Here is a 24495-nt window from a genome sequence, read left to right as displayed (position 1 = left end):
TCGCCATGACACTTTTAAAAACTGTCAAACTACGATGTTAATTGAATAATATGTTACTTAAATGATCAATTTACTTATAAAAATGTATCACATGTTGTTTATTGTGTGTTTTTGAATGCATTGTGCAATTTTTAACGATGCACTTGCCCATATTGCGAGTAATATAAACAAACAGAGAAGTTTTTATCGGACATATGTATGTAAGTCGAGCTCCAAGCATCAAATACGACTGCCGCCAAAATTATTTAAAAAGGTCTGTGGACATTCCTCACTTGACAACAACATGACGTCTAAAGCCACTTCTATTATTATAATGCTTTTCTGTCCTTATCAGTTGAGAGGTTGTGGGAAATAAACGATAGAATTTTATTTATTCGATGATTATTCTATTTTTGCTGAATAAATATGAATTATATGAATATAAAATAAAAATCTAATTTTATTTAACAACTAGTGTTGTCTCCGATGACATATCATCGCATGGGTGTTGGCATATTAAGTTATTAGATAAAAAAAAATTAAATGAAATGTGTCATCGGTCATGAGTTCGATACCTAAGCTTTTAAATATATTTAATTTATTTATATTTAATTATTTATATTTAATTATTTATATTTAATTGTTTGGTACGAAAAAAGGTAAAACTACCTACCTACCTACCTACATTTAAGCAATATAAAACACCAATAGAAAAAATATTTAATTAAATAAATTTTCAATAGATGGCGGTAAATTCTCAGCCAAGCGGAAATATTGACATCGATTAGTATACATATAGAAGTTTTTTTTTATTTTGTTATATCTTCGTATACGTTTTAGCAGTGACGTTATAATACATATGTATGTCGAATCGAAACGTCCATTATATGGCGAGCGTTATCTCAGACAGACAGACAGATGGAATAGCGATTTTATATAAATATATAATACCTATTGAGTTGGTTTTATAAAAAAATGATTAAAATATAATACCTGTAACGTCCATGTGTTCGAAGCCTCGACGAGGAAAGCTTGAAAGCGTTCGTCAGCTATGAAAGTGTATCGGTCCACTGTCAAAATATGTGCATCTCTTCTCCTTATCCAGGATACGGACTTGTTGCCTAATTGTTTTACCTGAAAATCAAGAAAATAAAATATTATGAAGATTTTTCAGGTTAAATTCTCACTCGGAAGCGAGACGAATTGTGTTTATCTATGTACATACATATATGAGCCGTTATTGTATTTGAAAAGGCCACTTCTCTTCATTCCGAGACATATCTCGCAAAATATTATTTACTTTAAGAAATAGCTCAATAGTTTATTTACAACTGCAATAATATAATAATAAAAAAATAAAAGAATCTAATAAAACAATAACAATAAACTATAAACGAATAAAATTAACTATACTATTTATTCATATGGAGGTGGTTTTTTTTTACCCACCAGGTACCAGGAATTTGTTAATATTATTTATTTTTCTAATTTCATCTGGTAGCTTATTGTAATCAACAACACCTTCATATAATATATTTTTACTTAACTTTATATTTTGCACTACTAACTTATTACTATACCCCTAGTACCATATTTATGTAAATCTTATCCTCTAACAAAGTACTTATTAAAATATACCGGTAACATTTTCTTATATAACTTATAAATAAAGACCAACATACATACTTTCAGTGCATAACTAACATTCAATTCATTCAACATTGATCGTATACTAACATACCTATTTATATCTAAAATACTCCTCGTAGCTCTATTTTGTAATTTTTGTCACCTATTTCTTACTACCCATTAAATATAATGCTTTGCGTATTATAATATTAAAAAATACTATTGGCCTGTCGTGTGTATATTTTGCTTTTCCAAGATTCTGAACATATCAAATTAAAATATGTGATAACAATTCGTGAATTAAGTCAAACAGAAATGGTGTTTTTGGAATTGAATATTTGACTTCCACCACTTTCAAATGTAGTGGCTCATATGTACACATATGTAGTGGTACTTTGATGAGTATCCTCTTTGAGTCGAATAAGGCTTTCGTGCATTTCATGCTAATTGTTCGAGTTGCGAGAATTACGGTCGGCGAGCTTTCAAGTAAGTAATAATTGAAATTGCACACGTTCAAACTTTTTCACAGCATGCGATGCCAATTGAATCCAGCTCAAGTCAAACACATGCGATTCGTAAACTAGGAAGTTTGTAAAAAAAATTGTAATAAGAGAAAATGTACTTTTTATGTGAGCGCATGCACGACTGTTTATTTATTTTTTTTGTAATTTTTACCGTTGAAAATTTATACATCGGTCTGGGCCCCGTTTCGAATTGATAATAAAAAGGGCATTTTATTTGCGAAAAACTGCCTTTTGCGACATTTACTTTTATGATACGAAATTTACATGAACCAATTGCGTTTTACGACGGCGAATTAATTTTATAGAGCCTATTAAAATAAAAGAAAATATTTCTTCCCGGTTCGAGCCTCGTAAAGCTTCTCATGTAGGCTCGCGCAAAAATTTAAATCTTCGTCTAGGAAAAAAAGAAAAGTTGCATTGATTTATAAAGCTTCCATTTTGTTATTCATACAGTTCGCTAAAAATATTTTTATAATATACGTACTGAATGCTATTTATTTGATACAGTTTGGCTACATCCATTTTATTTATAACTAGCTGAACCTGGGATGCATTGCAATGCCACAATAAGGCGTGCAGTTCCCGTTCCCGTTCTGTTCCCGTTCCCGTTCCCGTTCCACAGACATTCAATTTTATATATACATACATAGGTATAGATATATTTGTTGACGTGGGCCATCCGCTGTGTGTTTGTGGTACAGCCCTGAATGTTTAATACATTTGAGTGCGAGGTAGGCGTGGCGCGATTATTGTCACACTCGCGGCGTGATGCGTTGTAAAACGTAATTACGAATATTATTATTAAGAGGTTTTTTCACAGTAGTCTTCCCGGACATGCATAAAACAAATCCTGAAAGTTTCTTCGTAATCGGTTGAGTGGTTTAGGAGCCTATTCGAGACACACAGACAGACATTCATTTTTATATACATATATAGGTATATATGTAGATAGATATCGCAGCATGGCTCGGTATTTGCGTTGATAATAATTCCCGAGAGGTCGTGAGGTTCAATACCGTGAGCTGATCTCGATTGAAAATAATTTATTCCGAGTGTAATCTATAATGCTGCTGGTCAAACTTGTACATATATTTGTGACTCCAAGTCGATCGTTTCCTATCAGAGTTTGCCAATTTGTCTGATTTCATTGTTGAAGCGGTCCTTCCATCAAATTGGCAAAAACCATCCTACCCACTATGTCATCACTATTTGAATATGATTTCAAAAATTTATTACCTAGAACATAGACGTCTCGTTAATTTTCTTATATAAAGTCTTTGTATTATGCTTATGTCTGGTCACAGTGACGCGTAAGGCCTTGTTCATAGTCTCGACAATGTCGCTGCGACAAAGTCACAGAAGTGTCGCTGTTCATACTAATGTCTAATAGTAAGCGCGACAGTTTGTCGCGCTTACTATGAACACTATTAGATATTAGTATGAACAGCGACACTTCTGCGACTTTATCGCAGCGACATTGTCGAGACTATGAACAAAGCCTTAGAGTATTCTGTAATGTCAGTGTGGCTAATATATCTATGTAAATAAATAAATAACTAATGAATTTTAAAATTAACGTTAACGAAAAAAATTCAACGCTAAATGTGATTGAATATTGTCATCATTTAAAATATCTGTGAATGAAAAATTGATTACATAAATTGAAAATTGATTAATTGACATTAAAAAAAAATCAAGCTAAATAAAACCATATAAAAACGAGTGCCATATTAGACGTACTTTAGGTATATTTATTTTTATTTTACAAAGATATATACCAAGAAGGCCTAACGGGTAGACCCCAATGCGCCTTCCTAGACAATTAATTACAAATGTAGGAAATAATTGTAATCTCTATCAGGGGCCAATCTTTGCAAAATGGCAAAGTTTCAAAGCGATCGGAAAATTTTAGAAAGTTTTTCCAAACCATTGGACGAAACGAAACAAATAAAAGCCTTGTGTAAATAAATATTTATTTATTTTACCAGGAAGGCCTAACAGGTAGACCCCAATGCGCCTTCTTAGACAATTCATTACAAATGTAGCATTTTTATTACATAATCGCTGTATTTCTAGAGGCTGAAGAACACCAAATGAACAATTAATTAATCTATAGAGATATTTATTGATTTAGACTTGTACATACATTTTTACATATTGTACATAAATCAAATTCAGATATTTGTGACAGCGGGTAGGATGATTTTTCCTATTTGATGGAAGAACCGTTTTAAAAATTAAATCAGATAAATTGGCAAACTCTGATAAGAAAAGATCAACTTGGAGCCACAAATATCCAAGTCTGACCAGCAGTATTAAAGATTAGCACGGAATCGAACCCGGTAACCTCTCGGTGCTATACATAAACTCATCTACCGAGCAATACTGCTGGCTATATAAATGTAATGTACACGTATATATTCTACATATGTGTGTGTATATTTCTTAAATAAAATATATCGTATTTTATAATGAATAATGTTTGTGGAACGTAAAAACAATGAACGAATGTATGAAGTTCAAAACAAACAGTAAGTTTTAGTGTACTTTGACGGGCAGAGCCGCGCAGTTAACGTCACGCACAGCCATAAAAAAACACAAAACTGTTGCTCGAACAGTTTTACATTGTATATTATGTAAGTGAGTATGTATAGGTATATGTAAGCATTTGACATTTCTCATTTCAATTAAGTTTTAATGGTCTCGCTAAGTGTGAAGGTCTCAAATGTAATTTAGTTTCTGTCCGAAGAGACTGTCCCCCCAGTGGCAAAGTGAAATGAATTCATCGAATTTTCTCTTTATTTAAATAATAAAAAAAACACTAGAAAGGGAAACTTCAAGGACAAAATTCGGTCTCGACCTTCACCTTAACTGTGTGCTAAAGAATTTATTTTCGGCAGGACCTGACATCGATCTAGTAGAATTCAAGACAACTCATTAATCATCACAAACGTCGTGTGAACATATGTATATACGCCTTGGTTAAAAGCTTCATACGTGTGCTCGCATAGGTAAGAAACACCTGAAATATATTCTCAGATATCTGTTTAGGTCAGGGACAAATATTGTACATTGATAATGTTCACACTATTCATCACATGTACTGTATTATAAACATTCTAGCAAAAAGTTAACGTGATAAGCATAATTCTAGAAGAATTTTATACAAAATATATTGTAAAAAATGAATATTTTATTCATATAAGTGAACATTTAAAATTTTTTTTATGTGAAAGCGTTTTGATCTGAATTTTTCTATAGTTGTACGAATTTGAGGATTGTGATTGACTAAAGTGAATATAGTATGTATGTAGTTTGTTTTTGATAAGTTTATTCTACAGTTCGATATTCAATTTATGAATTAATTGTATTGTGAAGTATCATATAAACTTTATAATATTTCAATTAGTGGTTCCAGAAAAACATTGTACATATCGTCGGTATATTGGCGGAAAACGTCAAATATAGGATTTTTTGAATTTGAATTTGTTAAGTCAAAATATTAATAAAGTCACAAAATACAGAGCTTCATGTTCTTAAAGATCGATTTTCTTAAATAAGGATTTTTGACTTTCTTCGCTATCGCTATATTATATATATGTATATACATTTGTAATTATACTTTTTAATTTTATTAAAAACTACTCCCCATTTAACCTTTCATGCATTATTGGGTTTAATTTCTATTTTAATTCATAATATAGAAACATTTTTGGTCAGTCATTGACTACAGGTAATTAGTATTTTTCTTCCACTATTTTTTGCGACCCCTAAAATATGTGTGCTCTTCACGAGAACATTCAAATATAATCCTTGTATCAATGTAATGAAAATAAAATAAAAATCATTAAATTTAATAAACCGAAAGCGGGATTTTTTCCGCTTAGAAAAGTCAAAAATTTTGTGACCACGATTCTGTCCACGCCCCTGAACACGTATCAAGCTGAAAATTTACATTTGTATTATTTTTGTACTAACTTAGAGCTGATAAGGTTTTGGTAAGAATTTGTAAACCGGAACTAGTATTTTTTTTTTAAACAATTTTTCATTTTTTAATTTGACCTTGGATTGGTCACATTTGAATTTTTTATTATGAATAATTGCTTCTTTCAAATTTGCATAGAATTTTTTAATTAAATGGCAAGTAACTGCATACGAATTTACTCAGTCATTAAATACTTTAGTATTAGATAAATACATTGGTATTAGATTTATAAAAATGATTACATAAAATTAGAAAATCTCGTACGTGCTTTCGGCTGCGTAATATCACAATAGAATTTCATTCGTCAAATTACGAACCAACTGCCCAAATAGCTTCAATATACCAATTCAAAGTACCAATTAACATGTTACATGACTAAAGTATTACAATTACTGATCGTTTGTCGGCTAACTTATTTACAGACCATACTATATTTATGTACAAAGACACAAAAAAATTGAAATATACCAATGAAATACATATCTTTTCAATATATTGTGATACATATAAATGTATTACATAGTTTAGATTAATGTCAAAGAAGATGATACAAAATTAAATTTTCATTGAAACGAGAGCCTCACAAAGCCACAAGATAAATTTAGATTCGAGAAAACCTGCTTCGGAATCGTCTCCACTGAAAATTTCAATTTAAACCAACGACAAAGGTTAAAGCGTCAAGGCTAAAAAAAAACTGTTACATAACACAATGGAAACACACACACACACACACTTTAACGTTAATTTTACATTGAAAATTAGCGTACCGACTACGGGAAATTTATTCCAAGGTTTTTTTGTTAATAGTTTCGTCGTCTTTTCCCCCGGAAAAATTGGTCACATCCGACGATTGCCCTATCGCTCCTTCGAAATCGAAAAATTATTTTAATGCGACCGTATCTCGGATGCCAGCCCAAAATTGGATATCAAGGACCACTAGGGGGCATGGGGGTGGTTAGAGGGGGGGGGGGGGGGAGTGGTACATTTAGGTCGTTCGTCGAATTATTACCGACGACGGGGTTCGACGTTCAAGTGACCCGCAAATGAGCACCCCCCCTCCATCCCTTTCGCAGCATCCCTCCGTGCGAAATTGTCCATTGGCGTCACGTAGACGGTTCGAAATTTACGCGAAAGCGGTTACGGTCGGCGGGAACTTTGAATTTCAAATTGGAGCATTAAATTTATTTAATGGCGTATTAAATCCGAACGAACGATATTTCATATTTAACGCGCATCACGCCATTAAGGGCGCGCACTCTCGCCCTCCTCTCAAAACTTAACACTGTACCGTCCGGAACGGCGGCGACGCCACTTTTATTGCTCCGACCCGACTCAATTAAGCGCCAATTAAAAATTTGTCTACCGACGAAGGGCATTTGCATAATGCTGGCCCTTCTAGCTAGCGTGTATGTGAGCGATGCTCTCTGAGTGTGTACTTTATCATACATATGTATATATGGTTGGAATTAATTGTTACGTATGGTGTTCGATCCCATTTCATTCGGTTTGAAAAATTATATACGTGGGTGGTTTGTCAAATAAATCAATTTTCGATGACACTTCATAGACCGGCCTGTTTAATTTAAATATCCCGCTCGAAGGACCGATGTTTGCGGATCGATCTCGACAAACCTTGCAAAATCATTACTTCGTTCCAATTAGTGTTTTTTTTTTTGATTCAACTGAGATGTAGTAGATTTCGGAATTAATCAATTACTTAATGACTTCTGATCAATTACTACTACTGAAAAAAATTCGGATGTGACCAACACATGACTTTATCTATGCATTTGAGGAATATAAGATTCGAAATTGAAACGTGCTGACACATTACACATACCGGCAGCATTATGAAATACTAATTGCACGATACAAATTGAGTGCAAATGTATGGAAGCTTGCACAAGACGAAAATTGCGGTCTTTGGATTTTGTTCAAATTTTTTTAATTATTTAAAATCACTATCAGCATTATACCCATCAAATATCAAGAAAATAAAAATAATTTAAAAGGTCAAAATAAAATAATGAAATATTGTTTAAAAAAAAAATACTACTTCCGGTTTGCTTATTCTAACCAAAACTTTATCAGCTTTAAGTTAGTATATAAAGAATATAAATGTAAAATTTCAGCTTGATACGTTCAGGAGTGTGGATAGAATAGTGGCCACAACATTTTTGATTTTTTTAAGAGGAAAAAATCCCACTTCTTGTTTATTCAATTTAGTGATTTTATTTCATTTTCGACACATTGATAAAATAATTATACTTGAATTTTTTGTGAAGAGCACACATTTTTAAGGGGTCGAAAAACTAGTGGAAGACAAATCGAACAAGAGTAAACTGCCATTACCTGTTGACGGATGCTTAGATATGAAATTTCAGTTCAATAAACCAAAAACTTTCTGAGAAAAACTCGATTCTCTAGAGTAAAAGTACTACTTCCGGTTCGGGTAAAAGTATAAAAAAAAATTAGGTTTTAAAGATTATAATTTCTATTACACTCTTGAATTATGTACATTCGTGAAGAACATTGAAACGGTCGAAAAAAATAGTGGAAGAAATTCGAACAACAGTAAACTGCCACTTTCCGTTGAAAAATCTTCACTTAATTTTATATGTTGCTTGGTATTAAGCTTTAGATTCCAGATATGAAATTTAAATTCAATTCACTGAAAGGTTTTGGAGGAAAAAATAAAAAAAATTCCCTAGAGAAAAAGTACTACGCATGTATATATGTACATATGTACATCTAGTTGAAATAATAAAACTCACTGAAGAGATATACTTTTAGGAGTGAAATGTCAGATCTGACATATTTGGCCAAAAATCAATATATATCGTGTATTACCTTACAAGAAGCTACACGCCAAATTTGAAATTTAAATATACATATGAGAGTTAAAACTATAAATATTTATATATTAGAGATAACGAGAACCTATAGAGCAAATTTTATAAAATATAGAGTGAATTATAGGCGTTTAAACAATTAAAATCTGATATGGCCATATCACGGCAAAAAAGTTGAAGTTAGATTATGGTAGCTTGCAAGACGTCACCGTACCCGAGATTGTGGATATTTGATTCGCATTGTATACGATATTTTATCTCCAACGTAATGGCAGACGATACATTAACGTATATTGATGACCAAAATGAGCAATATGGCAAAGTATGAAAACGATCGGATAAGAGATAAGAGATATAAAAAAGTGACCACTAACACGAAAACCATGTGAAATGCAAAGGAGGTATGTAAAAAATGTAATAAAATACCGTTGATTCCAATAAACTTTGTGTAATTTATATGTACCTATGTATATGGGTTGAATCATAATTACGAGCCCCAATTTAAGGGGCGAATTACGGGAGAGTTCGAATGTAAGTAGAAGCGTGTATTCATTAACGAAATTAATCGTACTTCATGTATGTAAATAATATATTAAGGTTCATATGTATTTACATATATAAATTTTGTCATACATAAACAATTATCTCACTCGTCCTTACTTTGTGTGTTTTTCCGTTTTTTTTATTTGGAATATTTAAAATTTAAAAGTCAAAATAAAGGTCGGTCAACCAGTCCAGGGGTAGTCAACCGTACGTCGTAGTGTCGCGATAAAGATAAAGGTCGCGTGTCTCGTTAGCGACCCGAGATAACTATTCGACTTTTCGCACCCTTTTATTCACTTGACTTGACATCACTCGGACTTTGGAAGAGGGTCGCTCTAAAAGCCATTTCGACGACGACAATGGAGGGGGAGTGAGGTGGGTGTGAGGTGACAGAGAAAACTTTATCTTATTGTGTGTGCAATCGAATACACATTCAACTTTAATGATAGAATCTCGGTTCAAACAGTTTCTATCTATTGGAAAACTTGCCTTCAAGATGCAGCACGAAGAATGGCTTTTGAAATTTCAACGTGAGATAATCGATGTCGAAAGTCTAGTATTTGATTTTTAATTTGGAAATGCTTTTTATTATAAATAAATTATGTTCAAAATAGATCTTACATCTGTTTTAATAGCTACTGATCTACTGATCATTTTCTATTTTACAATTTTAATTTAATTTTGTTAGTAATCATAGTATTATATTATTCTAACTTTAATGTACAGCATAATAGGAAAAAGAGCTCAAAAACCTATTTAAAATTCTTCTAAATGCTCATAATACATCTAATGCATAATATTAATTAAAGACTCTCTAAAGTCGACGATCTAAAGCAGATTGCGTTTAGGTAATCTGTGTGTTATACCTGAAGGGTATAGACATTTTGTTGTAATCACCGAGACTCTTCACAAGTGTGTTAGTATGGTTATTAATGATTATGTCATAGAATCTATTGGTTAGTTTGTTATTAATGTCTGTAACTAACGAAATCTTATTTATGGCATGCAATGAGGTATACTTTTATTTTCTTTTGAGTTGATAAAGAACTATGGCGAGTAAATGTTGGGTATATTGAAGATATACCGCGCATCGTCTTGGAAAGTAAAGTATGAAATCTTTTTAATATTTGTGTCTTCGTACAAATTAACGTCATAAAGAAAACTTTTAATAAAATGTTTGATTTTATCGGTACTAAAAGTGTGTATTTAATTCATTCGAAGTGAATACTGCATTCGAGTATTTTGGTTGCGGGCCATCAAGTTTGCTGTAAGTCGTAATAAATTTAAGTTTATGCTCCGATTAATCTTCTTGAAAAATTTAAATACTGAATTTCTATTTGAAAACTTCTCTAGGACGTACATTTCTTTCTTTCGATATATGTATGTACATATGCAGTGAGCAACTCAATTAACATAGTTTAATAAAATTTTAACCTATTTATATGAGTATTTTTTTGACATCTGTCGCTCTCTGAATCTTTTTCTAATAATACTATTAAAACAAACTTGTTAAGTTTAATATTAAAAAGTCATATCAAATATTAAGTAAAAATAAGCTGTGAAATTCTGTTGAAAACAGAGATAGATGAGATCGAAAAGAAAGACGTCAAAAAAGTGGCGTTACACTGCATTGGCTATGTAATTTTATATAAACCTTTTTTATCGTTCATTATATAATACATTATTGATTAAGAGAAAAAAAAAAAAATATATATATATATATATATATATATATATGTATATATATATATATATATATATATATATATATATAAATATATATATATATATATATATATATATATATATATATATATATATATATATATATATATATATATATATATATATATATATATATATATATATATATAAATATATATATATATATATATATATATATATATATATATATATATATATATATATATATATATATATATATATATATATATATATATATATATATATATATATATATATATATATATATATATATATATATATATATATATATATATATATATATATATATATATATATATATATATATATATATATATATATATATATATATATATATATATATATATATATATATGCCAGATTATAATGCAAATTTTATAAGATATAGTGTATTATATTTTATAGACGTTTAAACAATTAAAATCTGACAAAACGAGTGGGGGAAAATCTGACAAAACGGAAAGTCAAACAATCAAGGCTATTGGCAATGGGAAAGCAGTCAACGTTTCCACAATTTTCGAATTTTTAAACATGTTTATGACGATTATATTTCACTATCGATTTTGCGGAAACCTTTGAAATCTCTATCAGGGGCCAATCCTTGCAAAATGGCAAAGTTTCAAAGCAAACTAACAAAAACCTAGCAAAAACAAATATTTATTTAATTTACATAGATACAAATATACCAAGAAAACCTATCAGGTAGACCCCAATGCGCCTTCCTAGACAATTAATTACAAACATTGTAGAATTTTTATTACATAAAACGCTATTCGAGGCTGAAGAACACGAAATTAGCAATTAATTAATCCATAGAGACATGTATTGATTTAGACTTGTAAATAATTTTTTACATATTGTACATAAATCAAATTTAGATATTTGTGACATAGCGGGTAGGATGATTTTGGCCAATTTGATGGAGAAACCGTTTCAACAATGAAATCAGATACATTGGCAAACTCTGATAAGAAACGATCGACTTGGAGCCACAAATATCCAAGTCTGACCACCAGTATTAAAGATCAGCACGGGATCGAACCCGGTAACCTCTCGTTGCTATACATAAACGCAACTACCGAGCCATACTACAGGCTAAAATATGGATTTAGTTATGTATATATAGGAGAATATTTTTTCCATCCTTGGAGAAATGCGTAGTTTTAGATTAAGTACTGACTGACTTATAGGAATGAGCTGGTTGTACTGACTGAATGTCGCACTAATGGTGCGGTTTATATAGTCAATTCGATGATGTCAATGCTTGTTTTATCTCAAATATTTTATCTTATCGCAATTTTGTAGTTTTTTATTGCCATGTATGATCGTTATAAATTAGATCGTTGGAACTTTGTAGAGTTCCGGAATACGTAACAGTATATTAATTTAACTCTTGTTTTATAGTTATGTATTTTATTTCGATTAGGGATATTGAATAAGTTATATGCATGTTGGAGCCAATTTTTAATGGGCTTCAGAATCAGATCACGTCACTTTCATTCACTATCGTTCTAAAAAAATGTAATTAAGTTGGTCTTGACTTATAAAACATATAGTGGTTATTTTATCGAATTTTTTTCGATACATGCCACATTATAATTTTTCCTTTCAAGGATATCGGCAAGTATAATTTATCTTTTAAATTACATCTCTACTCAAAAAGTACACACATTTTCATGTGTTTCAAACACAAAATTAAAATCACGTTTAAAGTTAACCTTTCGTAAACACGTCACTCATAAAACTGTTTGACTTTTGGGCGGACTTGTGTATATATATATATATATATGAATATGTATGTATTTAGGGATGTTCGTTAACTGGAAAGTATTGACCCGCTACAAAATACCATGAATATTTGATAATGTGTATCGAAAATCAAAGAAGCATCATATAATATACATGGAATTCTTTTCGTGCGTTCAAAATTACAGACAAGCTTACATAAACTCTGAAGTTCAGTTTCAAATGTATAATTTATTTATTTTAGACCATTGTGGCATAACAGGAAGAATCTAAATGGGCCACAATGGCCTACATTTGAAAAAGAGAAGAAAAAAAAAATTAAGTCAAATATATAAAATAAAAAGATAAAAGCAAAAGCAGAAAAGCATGATAAAAAAATAGTAAAAAAAGTAAAATAATACATTAAAATGAACATAAGGTGAAAAATCAAATATAAGAATAAATAAAAAATCCTCAAATCCTATTCTAAGTTTCATATTGAATATAAAGTGTCTATAATAATATGGCATATGCTAAAAGGAGCCGGCGTTTCAATTGGTTTTTGAGGATTATCTCCAGGCTTAAGTGCAGTCGGTTAACAATGGAGACCCCCGAATTGACTTAGTGGTCGGTAACGGCATTCGGTCACTTCCCGCTAGAGTTCTCAGAACTGACAGCGCGAAAGCGTGGGACTGCATGCCGAGACAGTGGGACTACATATCTAGTACGTGACTATAACAATAGGTAAACAAACGCGTCAAGAAAGATGCAGTGAGTGACCTGCCCTTTATAAGCAGGTACTTAGGCCAAAACAAAGCATTCTGGACGGAGCACTGGTTGTGCGTGGATCTCTTTAATCACCTAATAAATGCTGTGAAGCGACTTTGGCCTTTTATTTGGTTTCTCCACCCACCCCCACATTGCGTTTGGAACATTGCGGCACTACAGGAAGAACCAAATGCGCCACAATGGCCTCCATAAGAAAATAAGAGAGAAAAATAAAAACTATAATAATAATAGCATAATAACTTCTGAGAATTTCGTTGGCATAATACAAAATAAGCTCTGAAAGGACCTACGTACATACTTTGGAAGCTCAGCTCATTATCGTGCACTTTTGATCGAGTTTGCGTTTAATTGCGCTCGATACAAAGTAACTCCATAAACAAAAGCCGACGGTATAAAATTGATCCCGAGGCTTCAGTCGATGCCGCCCCGGAGCGACGCCTTGACCCTTTTTATTGGACTCCGGCACGGCCCTGTCGATTTGCGGAACGGCGTTTTGGTGCGATATTAACTTCATTTTCTTTTACGGCGACCGTTAAGTGTGGTAAATGAAATTCGGCGCTGGCGAATTTTTAATAGGCTGAAAAGGCCACGAAAGCCTCAACCAAAGGCCACGTTGGGGCTTTCATGCCAAACGCCCATACACGATGGTGGCGTTGTTGTTGTTGTCGTTATACCGTTGGGTAATCGGAAATCATCCCGTTTCCGGTGACGCTAATTATCGCGTAAAATTTGATTGGAAAATCGATACCGTTTCGAGTCGTTTTCTAGCCTTTGAGATCTAATCTCTATACGAGTGTGTTTAAAACCACGGTATGTAAAATAGCTGTGTTTTATATAACGTACATAAGTATCGTTTGGAATGCTTTGCTTTTAAATTGATAAATTTAAATATGTAATGTCGATAAAATTTGCGTATGTTTATTTTGTGTACATATTAACGAATGGATACGGAGCACGATACGATTGAATATTTTATATGCAATGTGTATCAAAAATAAAGCTAATAGAACTTCTTATCGGAGTTTGACATTTTTTTATGATTTTAATTGAAACGGTTCCTGTGAAATTCCTGTAGCCAGCAGCGTGGATTAGTGGTTAGCATATTATGCTTTCAAGTGGAGTGGTCACGGTTCGATTCCTACTAGTAGCTGTTGGCCAGACCTTGGTTTGTGTCTCAAGGTCGATCATTTTCTATCGGAGTTTGCCAATTTCTCTCATTTTTATTGAAACCGTTCCTGTAAATTGGCAATTTAATTTCCTATCTCTCTTGATAATCTTAATTTATTCAGTGTCTTGAGGTTCGAAATTTTGCTGCATAAAATGCTGTATAAATCTCTCCATAGATGTCATTGTGGATGTTTTTATGACTTCGCATTGTATAAAATGCTTATGTATATTGATTGAATATATTGTATCTATATATGTAAGTACATTCGTAGCTTTGGAACGATCTTTTAAAGGCGAGTGTATGTTCGATTAAGTAAAATAAATAGAAAAAAAATCTATGTAAGTATGTACATACGTACCTTAATTATCTAAAAACCCGCTTTAAAGGTCAAATAATTCAACCCTTTAAGCCCTCAACATGAGGTTTCCAGCCCCCCTCCCCAAAGAATACAGTCTGAGAGACCTTTTCATCGGAGAATGAGACGTTTTTCCAGTAATATTGCACAAGAACAACCGCACGTCACTGCTCTGTACAAAAACCTAAATTTTCTATATAATATATGTTGAGAAGTTTGGGTGATTTATAGCATTTTTTTGAAATGGCCATTCTTATTTACATATGTTGTATTCATATATGACTTGAGAGAATTATGAATATTATTTTGTAGAGATTGTGCGATCAATGTATGTATGTCGACCAATGGATGACTAGCACTCATGGTCCAATCAGCGATCGGGATTCAACAGTATATAAGCGCGCGGTGCTCATTGGCCAATGAGCTATCGACCTCTATTGGTGATCATGATTAATTGACCAATAGTAGCTCATTGCGTTGAGATTAAAAGGCCAATTCAATTGATTCGTTTTGTCATTCTAATTAAATTTTCGAGATGTGAACAATAAACCATTGCCACCACTACTAATTATATTATATGTTTTCCCTTTTTTTTAAATGGAATGGAATCTTTCTTTAGGTTCATTTATTTCTACGATTTTAACACTGTTTTGTATAATTTGTGAACAATTTTACAAATAATAATAGTTTCAATTTTGACGGTAACTTTTTTACATTATTTGCATTAACTTTGATAAGCAAGTGTAAGGGCATCGGACAAAAAATTTCGGATATGATCAATCCATGATTTTTTTTTTTTTTTTTTTTTATTTTATTTCATACCAGGAAGGCATTACAGGTAAACCCCAATGCGCCTTCCTGGCCAAATTACAAACAATACAGCATTTTTTATTATATAAGTCGCTAAATTACGAGACACTGACTTAAACTCGACAATTAACGAGACATCTATGAATTGTACATACATTTTTATTGTAATATTTACATTAATCATACTCAAATAGTGGTGACATAGTGGGTAGGAAGGATTTTTAGCTAATTTTTAATCGGGAATCGTTTCAACAATGAAATCAGAGAAAATTGGCAAACTCTGATAGGAAACGATCAACCAGGAGTCACAAATCCTGGTCTGACCAGCAGCATTACAGATATACTCAGAAAAATTCTTTTCAATCGAGGTCAGCTCAAGGGATCGAACTCGGCGCCTCTCAGTGTTAAGCAGAAGCTTAACGACCGAGCCACGCTGCTGGCTTTATCTACACATGTATGTATTTCAGGAATATTAGAAGTATAAAAAACCAAATTCTTTAATGACGCACACATGCCGGCTATGAAAGCATTTTCGATACAAGTTAATTAGTTAGAGTAAACTGCCACTTCCGGTTAACGCATCTTCACCAAATTGTATACATTACTTGGTATTATTAATAGCATAATTTTTTAGATATCAAATTTCAGTTCAACAACCCTAAAAGTTTCTGAGAAAAACATAAAAGCCTCGATTCTCTAGAGTCTTTTACTCTTCTACTTCTGGTTGAAGTAAAAATATTAAGGTATAAAATTTATAATTTCTATTGCATGTAAAATATATTCAGTCTGATTCAATTAGCGGCTTGAGAGATAATTGGATTCAAAGTGTATAAAATGTATCATTTCATATATTGTTGCTACGTACATATATAGATAAAGTAAAAATAGTGGAAGCTTTTTTTTTTGCACCATAGAGTGAATTTAGATTATGTATCTGAAGTTGCACTCCCACTTCTTTCTGCCATACAGTTCCCAAATCGTTGAGAATTACTTCACAAATCTAACATGTTTCTTGCCTGTTATGCATATATATGTATTTATATTTTGCGTAAGGAAGCTTATGTTATCGCGTAGTGGGATTTTCATGATCAGCGTGAAAGATTCAGTGAGTAGTAGTAAAGGTATTTTATTGTTTCCTCGTCAACCAGCCAGCTCAGAATGAACCACGTAATAAATCCGCCGACTGTTTATACACAATGTGTAAACTTAGCGCAGAAATCTTATTGGTCGATGAGACGCGAGATCTTATTGGCTGTTGCATGCAGCTTACTCATTGGCCGAGTGCTGGTCAACCAGTGATTCATGAACATTCCACGTCACAGTATTATTTAGTCTAAAAAGGCTTAGTTCTACATTGAAATTGTTAGAACGGGATTGAGCAGGTATTTCCTATTATGATTTAAACAAACTACCGTATGCGATGCCGATCAATATAAAACAGTCACTTATTCTAATGGTGTATGCTTTTTTGCTTTTGTTTTCATGAATGCGCAATCTTATTCCTTTTCGTCCGTTTTCTTTGGCTTATATGTATGTATGTAAGCATTACGTCACACGAGGGGAAAAAAGTAAAAAGCGAGCAGGGATTTCGGAATATTGGTGGCAAGTCGGGTTACCCGGTGGAATGATCGACCTTCCGACGAACCCATCCTCGGCCGGTCCTTTTATTTTCACATTACAACGGCATCAAAGGATCAATGAAGTTTTACGAGGTCGACGTCAGACGCCAGAGCGAGGAGGGAACATTTCGGTAAATAAAGCGATATTAATTTCTATGGAAATGAACAAGTTCAAAGAAAACTCGTAAACTTGTATATCGAATCAGGCGCGGGCTCCTTTGAAGTCAAAATGTAAATTCGGTATTGTTTTTAGTGTCGCATTGTCTGGTCGAAAACAGATGGAGAGATGGAGAGTTTCTCGCGTAAACGATCCAACACAAAACGGTTATAAATCACCGTTGCGGAATGACGATTATCGCTTTGCCGTTCTTATTCGCTTAAATATGTACTTGTCATTATATTATATATGTACATATGTATAATATACAGTGTGTAATATATATGTAAATAAAAACTAATACTTCTTACTGTCATTTATTATATGGCTGTGTGTGTGTGTGTGTGTGTGTAAGTAACGCTCTCCGTAGTATAATAGTCGGTTTCGATTCGACATACATATGTCACAGTTAAAACACTGCCAAAAAAATGTAATATATAGTGTGTAATAATCTAATATATAATTTTGAAAGAGACTTTGTATGTAAATATATATGTATGTATGTTTATAAGTATCTTTGGTTGGTAATCGTAAAAAGTCAAAATTTCAATGACGACGAGTCGATTTTTTTTCGATACAAATAAATTCAATAAAAAAAACAAATGAATATTTACTATTAGAATTCGCCATGCTTACGCTGTTTATATTACAAATGCTAAGCGAAGCCGGGTAAAACATTTTTTAATTCGTGTATCCATTCCCTTCTGAAGCCACCCGTTGAAATCGACAGGCACAATACTAGTCTATATATATATAAAAATGAATGTCTGTGTGTATGTGTGTGTGTGTGTGTGTCTCGAATAGGCTGCTAAACCACTGAACCGATTGCGATGAAACTTTCAGGATTTGTTGTGTGCATGTCCGGAAAGATTACTGTGAAAAAAAAACGGGAACGGAAACGGGAAAAACGGGAATGAGTGTCATTGCAACGCAATAATTTCAAATGTGTTCGCTACCTGCGTTTTTCCGACAAATGGGAACGGGAACGAGAACGGGAATGGGATTTGCATGCGTTATTATGGAATTGCAACGCATGTCGGTGTTCAGCTAGTAATATGTAAAAAAAACGGACGTGATGTATGTTTGTGCGTATGTGGGCATGTATGTGTCGGATGCGTCGAAAAGGTTGGAGATTAAAAAAAACGCGCCTAAGCAGGGAAGCGAGGTAGCGGGTATGTGGGGGGGGGTATGGAGCGTCTGATATGTGCTCCTGATACTGAGCGCTTGCATTGGAACGGGTGACGGCAGCGTCAGATGCGCGAGAGCGTACACACATACACTAATCCACGAAGACACACACACATTCGTTCATAATTTCTAACGGGTGAACGGGTTGAACCGGCGAGCGTGTAATGCGCTCAACTTGTTTATTATTAATACGTGCGCACTCCTATAAATTATTTTACATTATATTTATATATAACACCCGTTGAAATCTACGGGAACTGCACTAGTATATAAATAATATACTAGTGCAGTTGTTCATATTTTTATTTATTATATAATCGCCTTATATGTCTGTGTGTGTGTGTGTGTAAGTAACGCTCTCCGTAGTATAACAGTCAATTCGACATATGTACGTCACTGCCAACATAATGTACGAATATAATAACGATTAAAAAAAAACCGATCACAACGTAAGATTGCCTAAATATCCACATTTATTTTTCTCAAGTTGAATAAAAACATTTATTATTAAAACGAGTATAATGGTTTTTATTCACTTTCTCATTATTTATAGATACTCTGAAAAAGAACATTCCTTATTCCGAGAAATACAACTCAAATATGCTCATTGAAATTTTAATGAACCCATCAATCCGAAATGGAATTATTTTAATAAAAAAATTCTGTTAGGAGAATAACGTTAAATAAATAGAATTTCTAGACAGCGAATTTTGCAAGAAATGTTTGTAACATAATAGAAACACGGTGCCAAAACTGTCTTAGTTTCATCCTTGTACTTGCATGTTTCATGTCTATAAGAGAATGATAAAAAATCAAAGCTTTACGATCACAAAATCAGTAGACACAGATAGCCGGAAAAAAAACCAGTAAATTTCGCCATCCACTTTCGTTACACCTAATATAACACAATGGCACAATTTGCGTCACCTAATAAAACCTTTCGAAGGCTGTTTCAAAACTCCCACGACTTATTGTACACCCTCGCCATAATTGAGCAAGACTAATGGCCTCAATTCTTCTTTATAAATCGATTAATTGTCCATAAGAATAGTGTATCGCCGATGCCGTCCAATCAATCTTGTCGCTAAACCACGAAAAGCACAGGACGAGTCGTAAAAGCTTATCGGCTAAATAGCGTGACACAAAAGCTCCCCACATCTAATAAGCGAAGATTACAGAACACACACACACACACACAAACCCAACACGATCGAGAATAAGCTTTTTTTACGTATATAATAATGTATAACCGACGTCTTAAGCATCGCGAGCGATTTATTTTAATCGGATTTTGCGTCGCTACACGGCAGGGATGGAAATTGGAGGGAGGGGGTGGTTCGATTCAAAATTTTCGTATCAAAAATTACGCTTTCAATCCAAAAGGCCGTATCGCTTGGTTCGAAAGCGATTTTCGATGAAATTTCATCGGATATCCTTTGATGTAACCGTTCCGAATCGATAATTCGGTTATTGTTCGCGAAGCCCGCTAGCAGAACGCGTACACGCAAATTGAATATCGAATCGTAAATATTAAAATGTGGATGCACGTATACGTGGCATATTCAAAAAGCTCACGGAAAGTGTTTATCTTTTGTCAGAGTAACACACTTTTTTTTAATCAGGTGATTGAGATAGTTTTGATTGTTTCTTAAGCGGCGTACAAACAAGGTGAGCATGGAGACGACCATTGAACAAAAACGCAAGCATACGTAGAGTAGTGGTATTATGGTAATAGGATTATTCGTCACATTGCGGGGGTCACAAAGACAAATTTTGCCATGAAAATCGCGAATACACAATATTTGGCACTCAAGTTCTCGTTAGTATGATGGACTTTTCAGCTGCCAGGTGTTCCGTTATAGAGAGTGACTTTGTGACGAGTCCTTTGTGACCAGTAATCACCGAACCTGGTATTATACTCTACTTAAAAGTATAATTTGCAAACTACTAGAACACGCCACTGGTTATATATTTTATTCAATCAATCAATCAATTCATTAAAGATCGCTCCATTATAGTACACTCGTCATTATCAAGTCAGATCAAGAAACACACTAAATTATATATTACATAATTCAAAATTATACATGACATCTATGATCAAACATTGCAAACATCGTATACAATACGATCAACAAACATTTATACAACAATACGAATTTTTATACAGCAATCATCCACAGAGACATCTATGGAGGGAATCCGGCGAACCTTGAGATTTAACATAATAGCTTGAGATTTTGGGAGAGAAATGGGAAAGAAAAACCAATTTTGCAGGAGTCGTTTCAATGAAAATCAAAAAAATTGGCAAACTGTGATAGGAAACGACCAACCTGGTCACAAACCAAGGTCCCACTGGAGCCCCGCTGCTGGCAAAACTTTGGTTTGTGACTCCAAGTCAATTGTTTTTTATCAGCGTTTGCCAATTTGTCTGATTGTCATTTAAACGATTCTTATAAAATTGGCTACTACTATTCCATTCCCATCTATTCGATTCCCACTAGTAGCTGCTGGCCAGACCTTGGTTTGTGACTGCAGGTTGATCGTTTCTTATAAGAGTTTGCCAATTATTTTGCAATTCTTTCAACTAGCATCTGCTTTCCTATCTCTCTTGCTAATATCAAGCTATTCAGCGTGTTGAAGTTTACCAATTTGATTTTTAAATTCTGCAAAAATTTCTCTATATAGGTCACTGTGGATGCTTGTATGAATTCGCATCGTATAAAATGCACATGTATGTATATTGATTGTATTGTATTTGTTAAAGTGCACTCGTCGCTTTGGAGCGATCTGTAAAGGTAAGTGTACATGTTCTATGAAAAAAAATTACATATGGTCTGTATCTGTAGGATCAATAGAAAGTATGTTAAAGTGTCCGAGTCTTTCCGATGAGTGAAATCTTTGTAGCTAGTGGCAAGAATCAAAGAACACCGATTTCCATTCTTAGAAGTGCAGATGCCACGATTATTAAGCTTAGATGGGTTTTTCTTTTAACGAAACCTTGTAAAAATGTAGTACACGTTTCGATATCCAGTCTTTTCGGGAGCTTTTTGACCAGCTCCGGATATAATCTATTTCTGCGAATGCGAATGTGCGTATTTTAAATTCAATAAATGCGTTACACGTGTAAATTATTGATTGTTTAATGGTCGTCGAATTTGTTCTGAATTGGGTCAACACCCGCAAGGCCAAACACGCAAATTAGATTTGACTATCCCTGGCAAACGTGGAGCCTACCTAGGGCTCTTGTCCTCATCCCCGAAGGGTTTCGGTCCCATTTAGCATTGTCAAACGGGCCGATTGGGGATGCTGGCGAGTGTTTGTGTGTGTATGTGCTGCGGAAAAGTGGCCCTGCAAAGAAAACTTTCACGGATTTTACATTTCCAATGTGCTGAATCGTCGAACGATAAAAGCTTTGGTATCCCTCGCTACTTATCACTCCAAATCGCAAAATTTTATATTGCACAACGAATAATAACAAAAACATCCGGCTTGAATTTTTTCAGTGTTGCAAGTATACATATGATTGCGGTTTTCTGCAATTAATATCAGTTTACCTACCTATTGTATAATAATTACTTTTTATTCCAGTCGATAGAAAGAATAGTACAATCCTTATCGTCCATATATGTAATTATATAAACCTATATATATATATTATATATTAGTCAGCAGCATGGCTCGGTTGTTGCGTTGATACTAACCACCGAAAGGTCACCAGGTTCAATTCCGCGATTTAAAAGAATTTATTCTGAGTATAATCTTTAATGCTGCCGATCAGACTTGGATATTTTTGACTCTAAGTCGATCGTTTCCTATCAGAGTTTACCAATTTTTCTGAAGTCTTTGTTTAAGCGGTTCCTCCATCAAATTGGTAAAAACCATCCTACCTACTATATTTGAAAAAAAAAATCTATATTCCAAAATATATTTTCAGTGGGTTCAATCCGCTATACTGCTGGTTAGATTTGGGGGTATTAGTGACTCCAAATCGATCGTTTCTTATCAGAGTTTTCCAATTTTATATGACCATTTTTGAAACGGTTCCTCAAAATTGACAAAAAATCATCTTTCCTGTTGTCACAAATCTGCTGTACTTTGTATGTAAAATTTGTAAAAATTATGAAAAAATCTAAATCCATTGATGTCTCAATGAATTAATTATTGAATTAATTAATTAATTAATTGTTATTTCGTGTTTTTCAGCTTCTCCAAATACAGTGATTTTAATAATAAAATGCTGCATTGTTTGTAATTAATTGTCCAGAAAGGCGTATTTGGGTCTTCTTGTCAGGCCTCTCTGGTATATATTCTAGAATTTCTTCCGTTATTTATTTTATTTTATTTTACAAATATACCAGGAAGGCTTAACAGGTAAAACCCAAATGCGCCTTCCTGGTCCACATAATTATTACATAGATACATGTAAATCTAAATAATATCTGATATCTATGGTCAGTATACATACATATATTACAAACGTCGTATTAATACGGTAAATAACGATGAACAACTTTCATGTAACAATACGAATTTTATATTCGATAAATAACCACAGAGACATCTATGGTGAGCAATATGGCGAAACCTAAGATATAACAATAACCAAAGGTTCGCAACAGAAAATTGGGAAGGAAACGCCAATTTTCCAGGAATCGTTTCAATGAAAATCAGAAAAATTGGCAAATTTTGATAAGAAACGATCGACCTAGACAAATCTAGGTCTGGCCAACAGCAAGACTTAGCGGGGAATCAAACTCGTAACATCAAGTACGAAATAATTCAACATTCACCACTAGACCACGCTGCTGGTTATATTGAGTCCTTTCCATATGACTCATTAATTGAAGATTGAGAGAATCCAAAAACGGTTTCTCAGATATCTTTATATGAAACAAATGGTAATTATCCTTGGCTATATCCTAGTGCATTCCTATTAGGGGCGTTGGGTTTCAATTCATTGGAGTCTCGTCGGGTTATGTTTCTGGGAAGGTACTTTTTTAATCTGTTAATAATGGGATAATACACAATCCTCAGGTTCTTAATGAATTTAGGTTTTATGCACCTAGTAAATTCAGGGACCTGAGGAATTGTGATTTGTTTGTTCCTCCTGTGGCTCGCCAAATATGTTGGCAACGGCTCCTATATCTAGGACGATATATCTGCTCAACCGAATTGCTGGTGAAATTGACATCTTCAATATAAACTTTGTTAATCTGGTTGAGTGGTTGTTGAGGAATGTTGCCAATAGTTGTTTTTAACAATCATAAATGTAATCAAACTATTATTATGTCATTGTGATATTATAATTATATTGTGATAATTGAATGTCTGGCCACAGTTACGCGTTGGAGCTCTCTGTAATGTCACTGTGGCTAATATGTAAATAAATAAACTAAGTAAACTAAAATAAAATAAATATAAAT

General features: G+C 33.2%; 1 protein-coding gene across 2 annotated transcripts in view; it reads right to left on the bottom strand.

Annotated features, from left to right (window-relative positions):
* Positions 1-24495, bottom strand: part of LOC143913984 (lachesin-like) — a 235761-nt gene that overhangs the window by 24258 nt on the left and 187008 nt on the right. For both annotated transcript variants that reach the window (XM_077434039.1, XM_077434038.1), the window contains exon 5: positions 973-1113. In XM_077434039.1, the coding sequence (XP_077290165.1) occupies positions 973-1113 (141 nt within the window). The remainder of the gene's footprint in view (positions 1-972; positions 1114-24495) is intronic.

The sequence above is a fragment of the Arctopsyche grandis genome, chromosome 7 (assembly GCF_051622035.1).
Source record: "Arctopsyche grandis isolate Sample6627 chromosome 7, ASM5162203v2, whole genome shotgun sequence".
Classification (NCBI taxonomy): Eukaryota; Metazoa; Arthropoda; class Insecta; order Trichoptera; family Hydropsychidae; genus Arctopsyche; species Arctopsyche grandis.
This window is presented reverse-complemented; position numbering and strand designations above follow the sequence as displayed.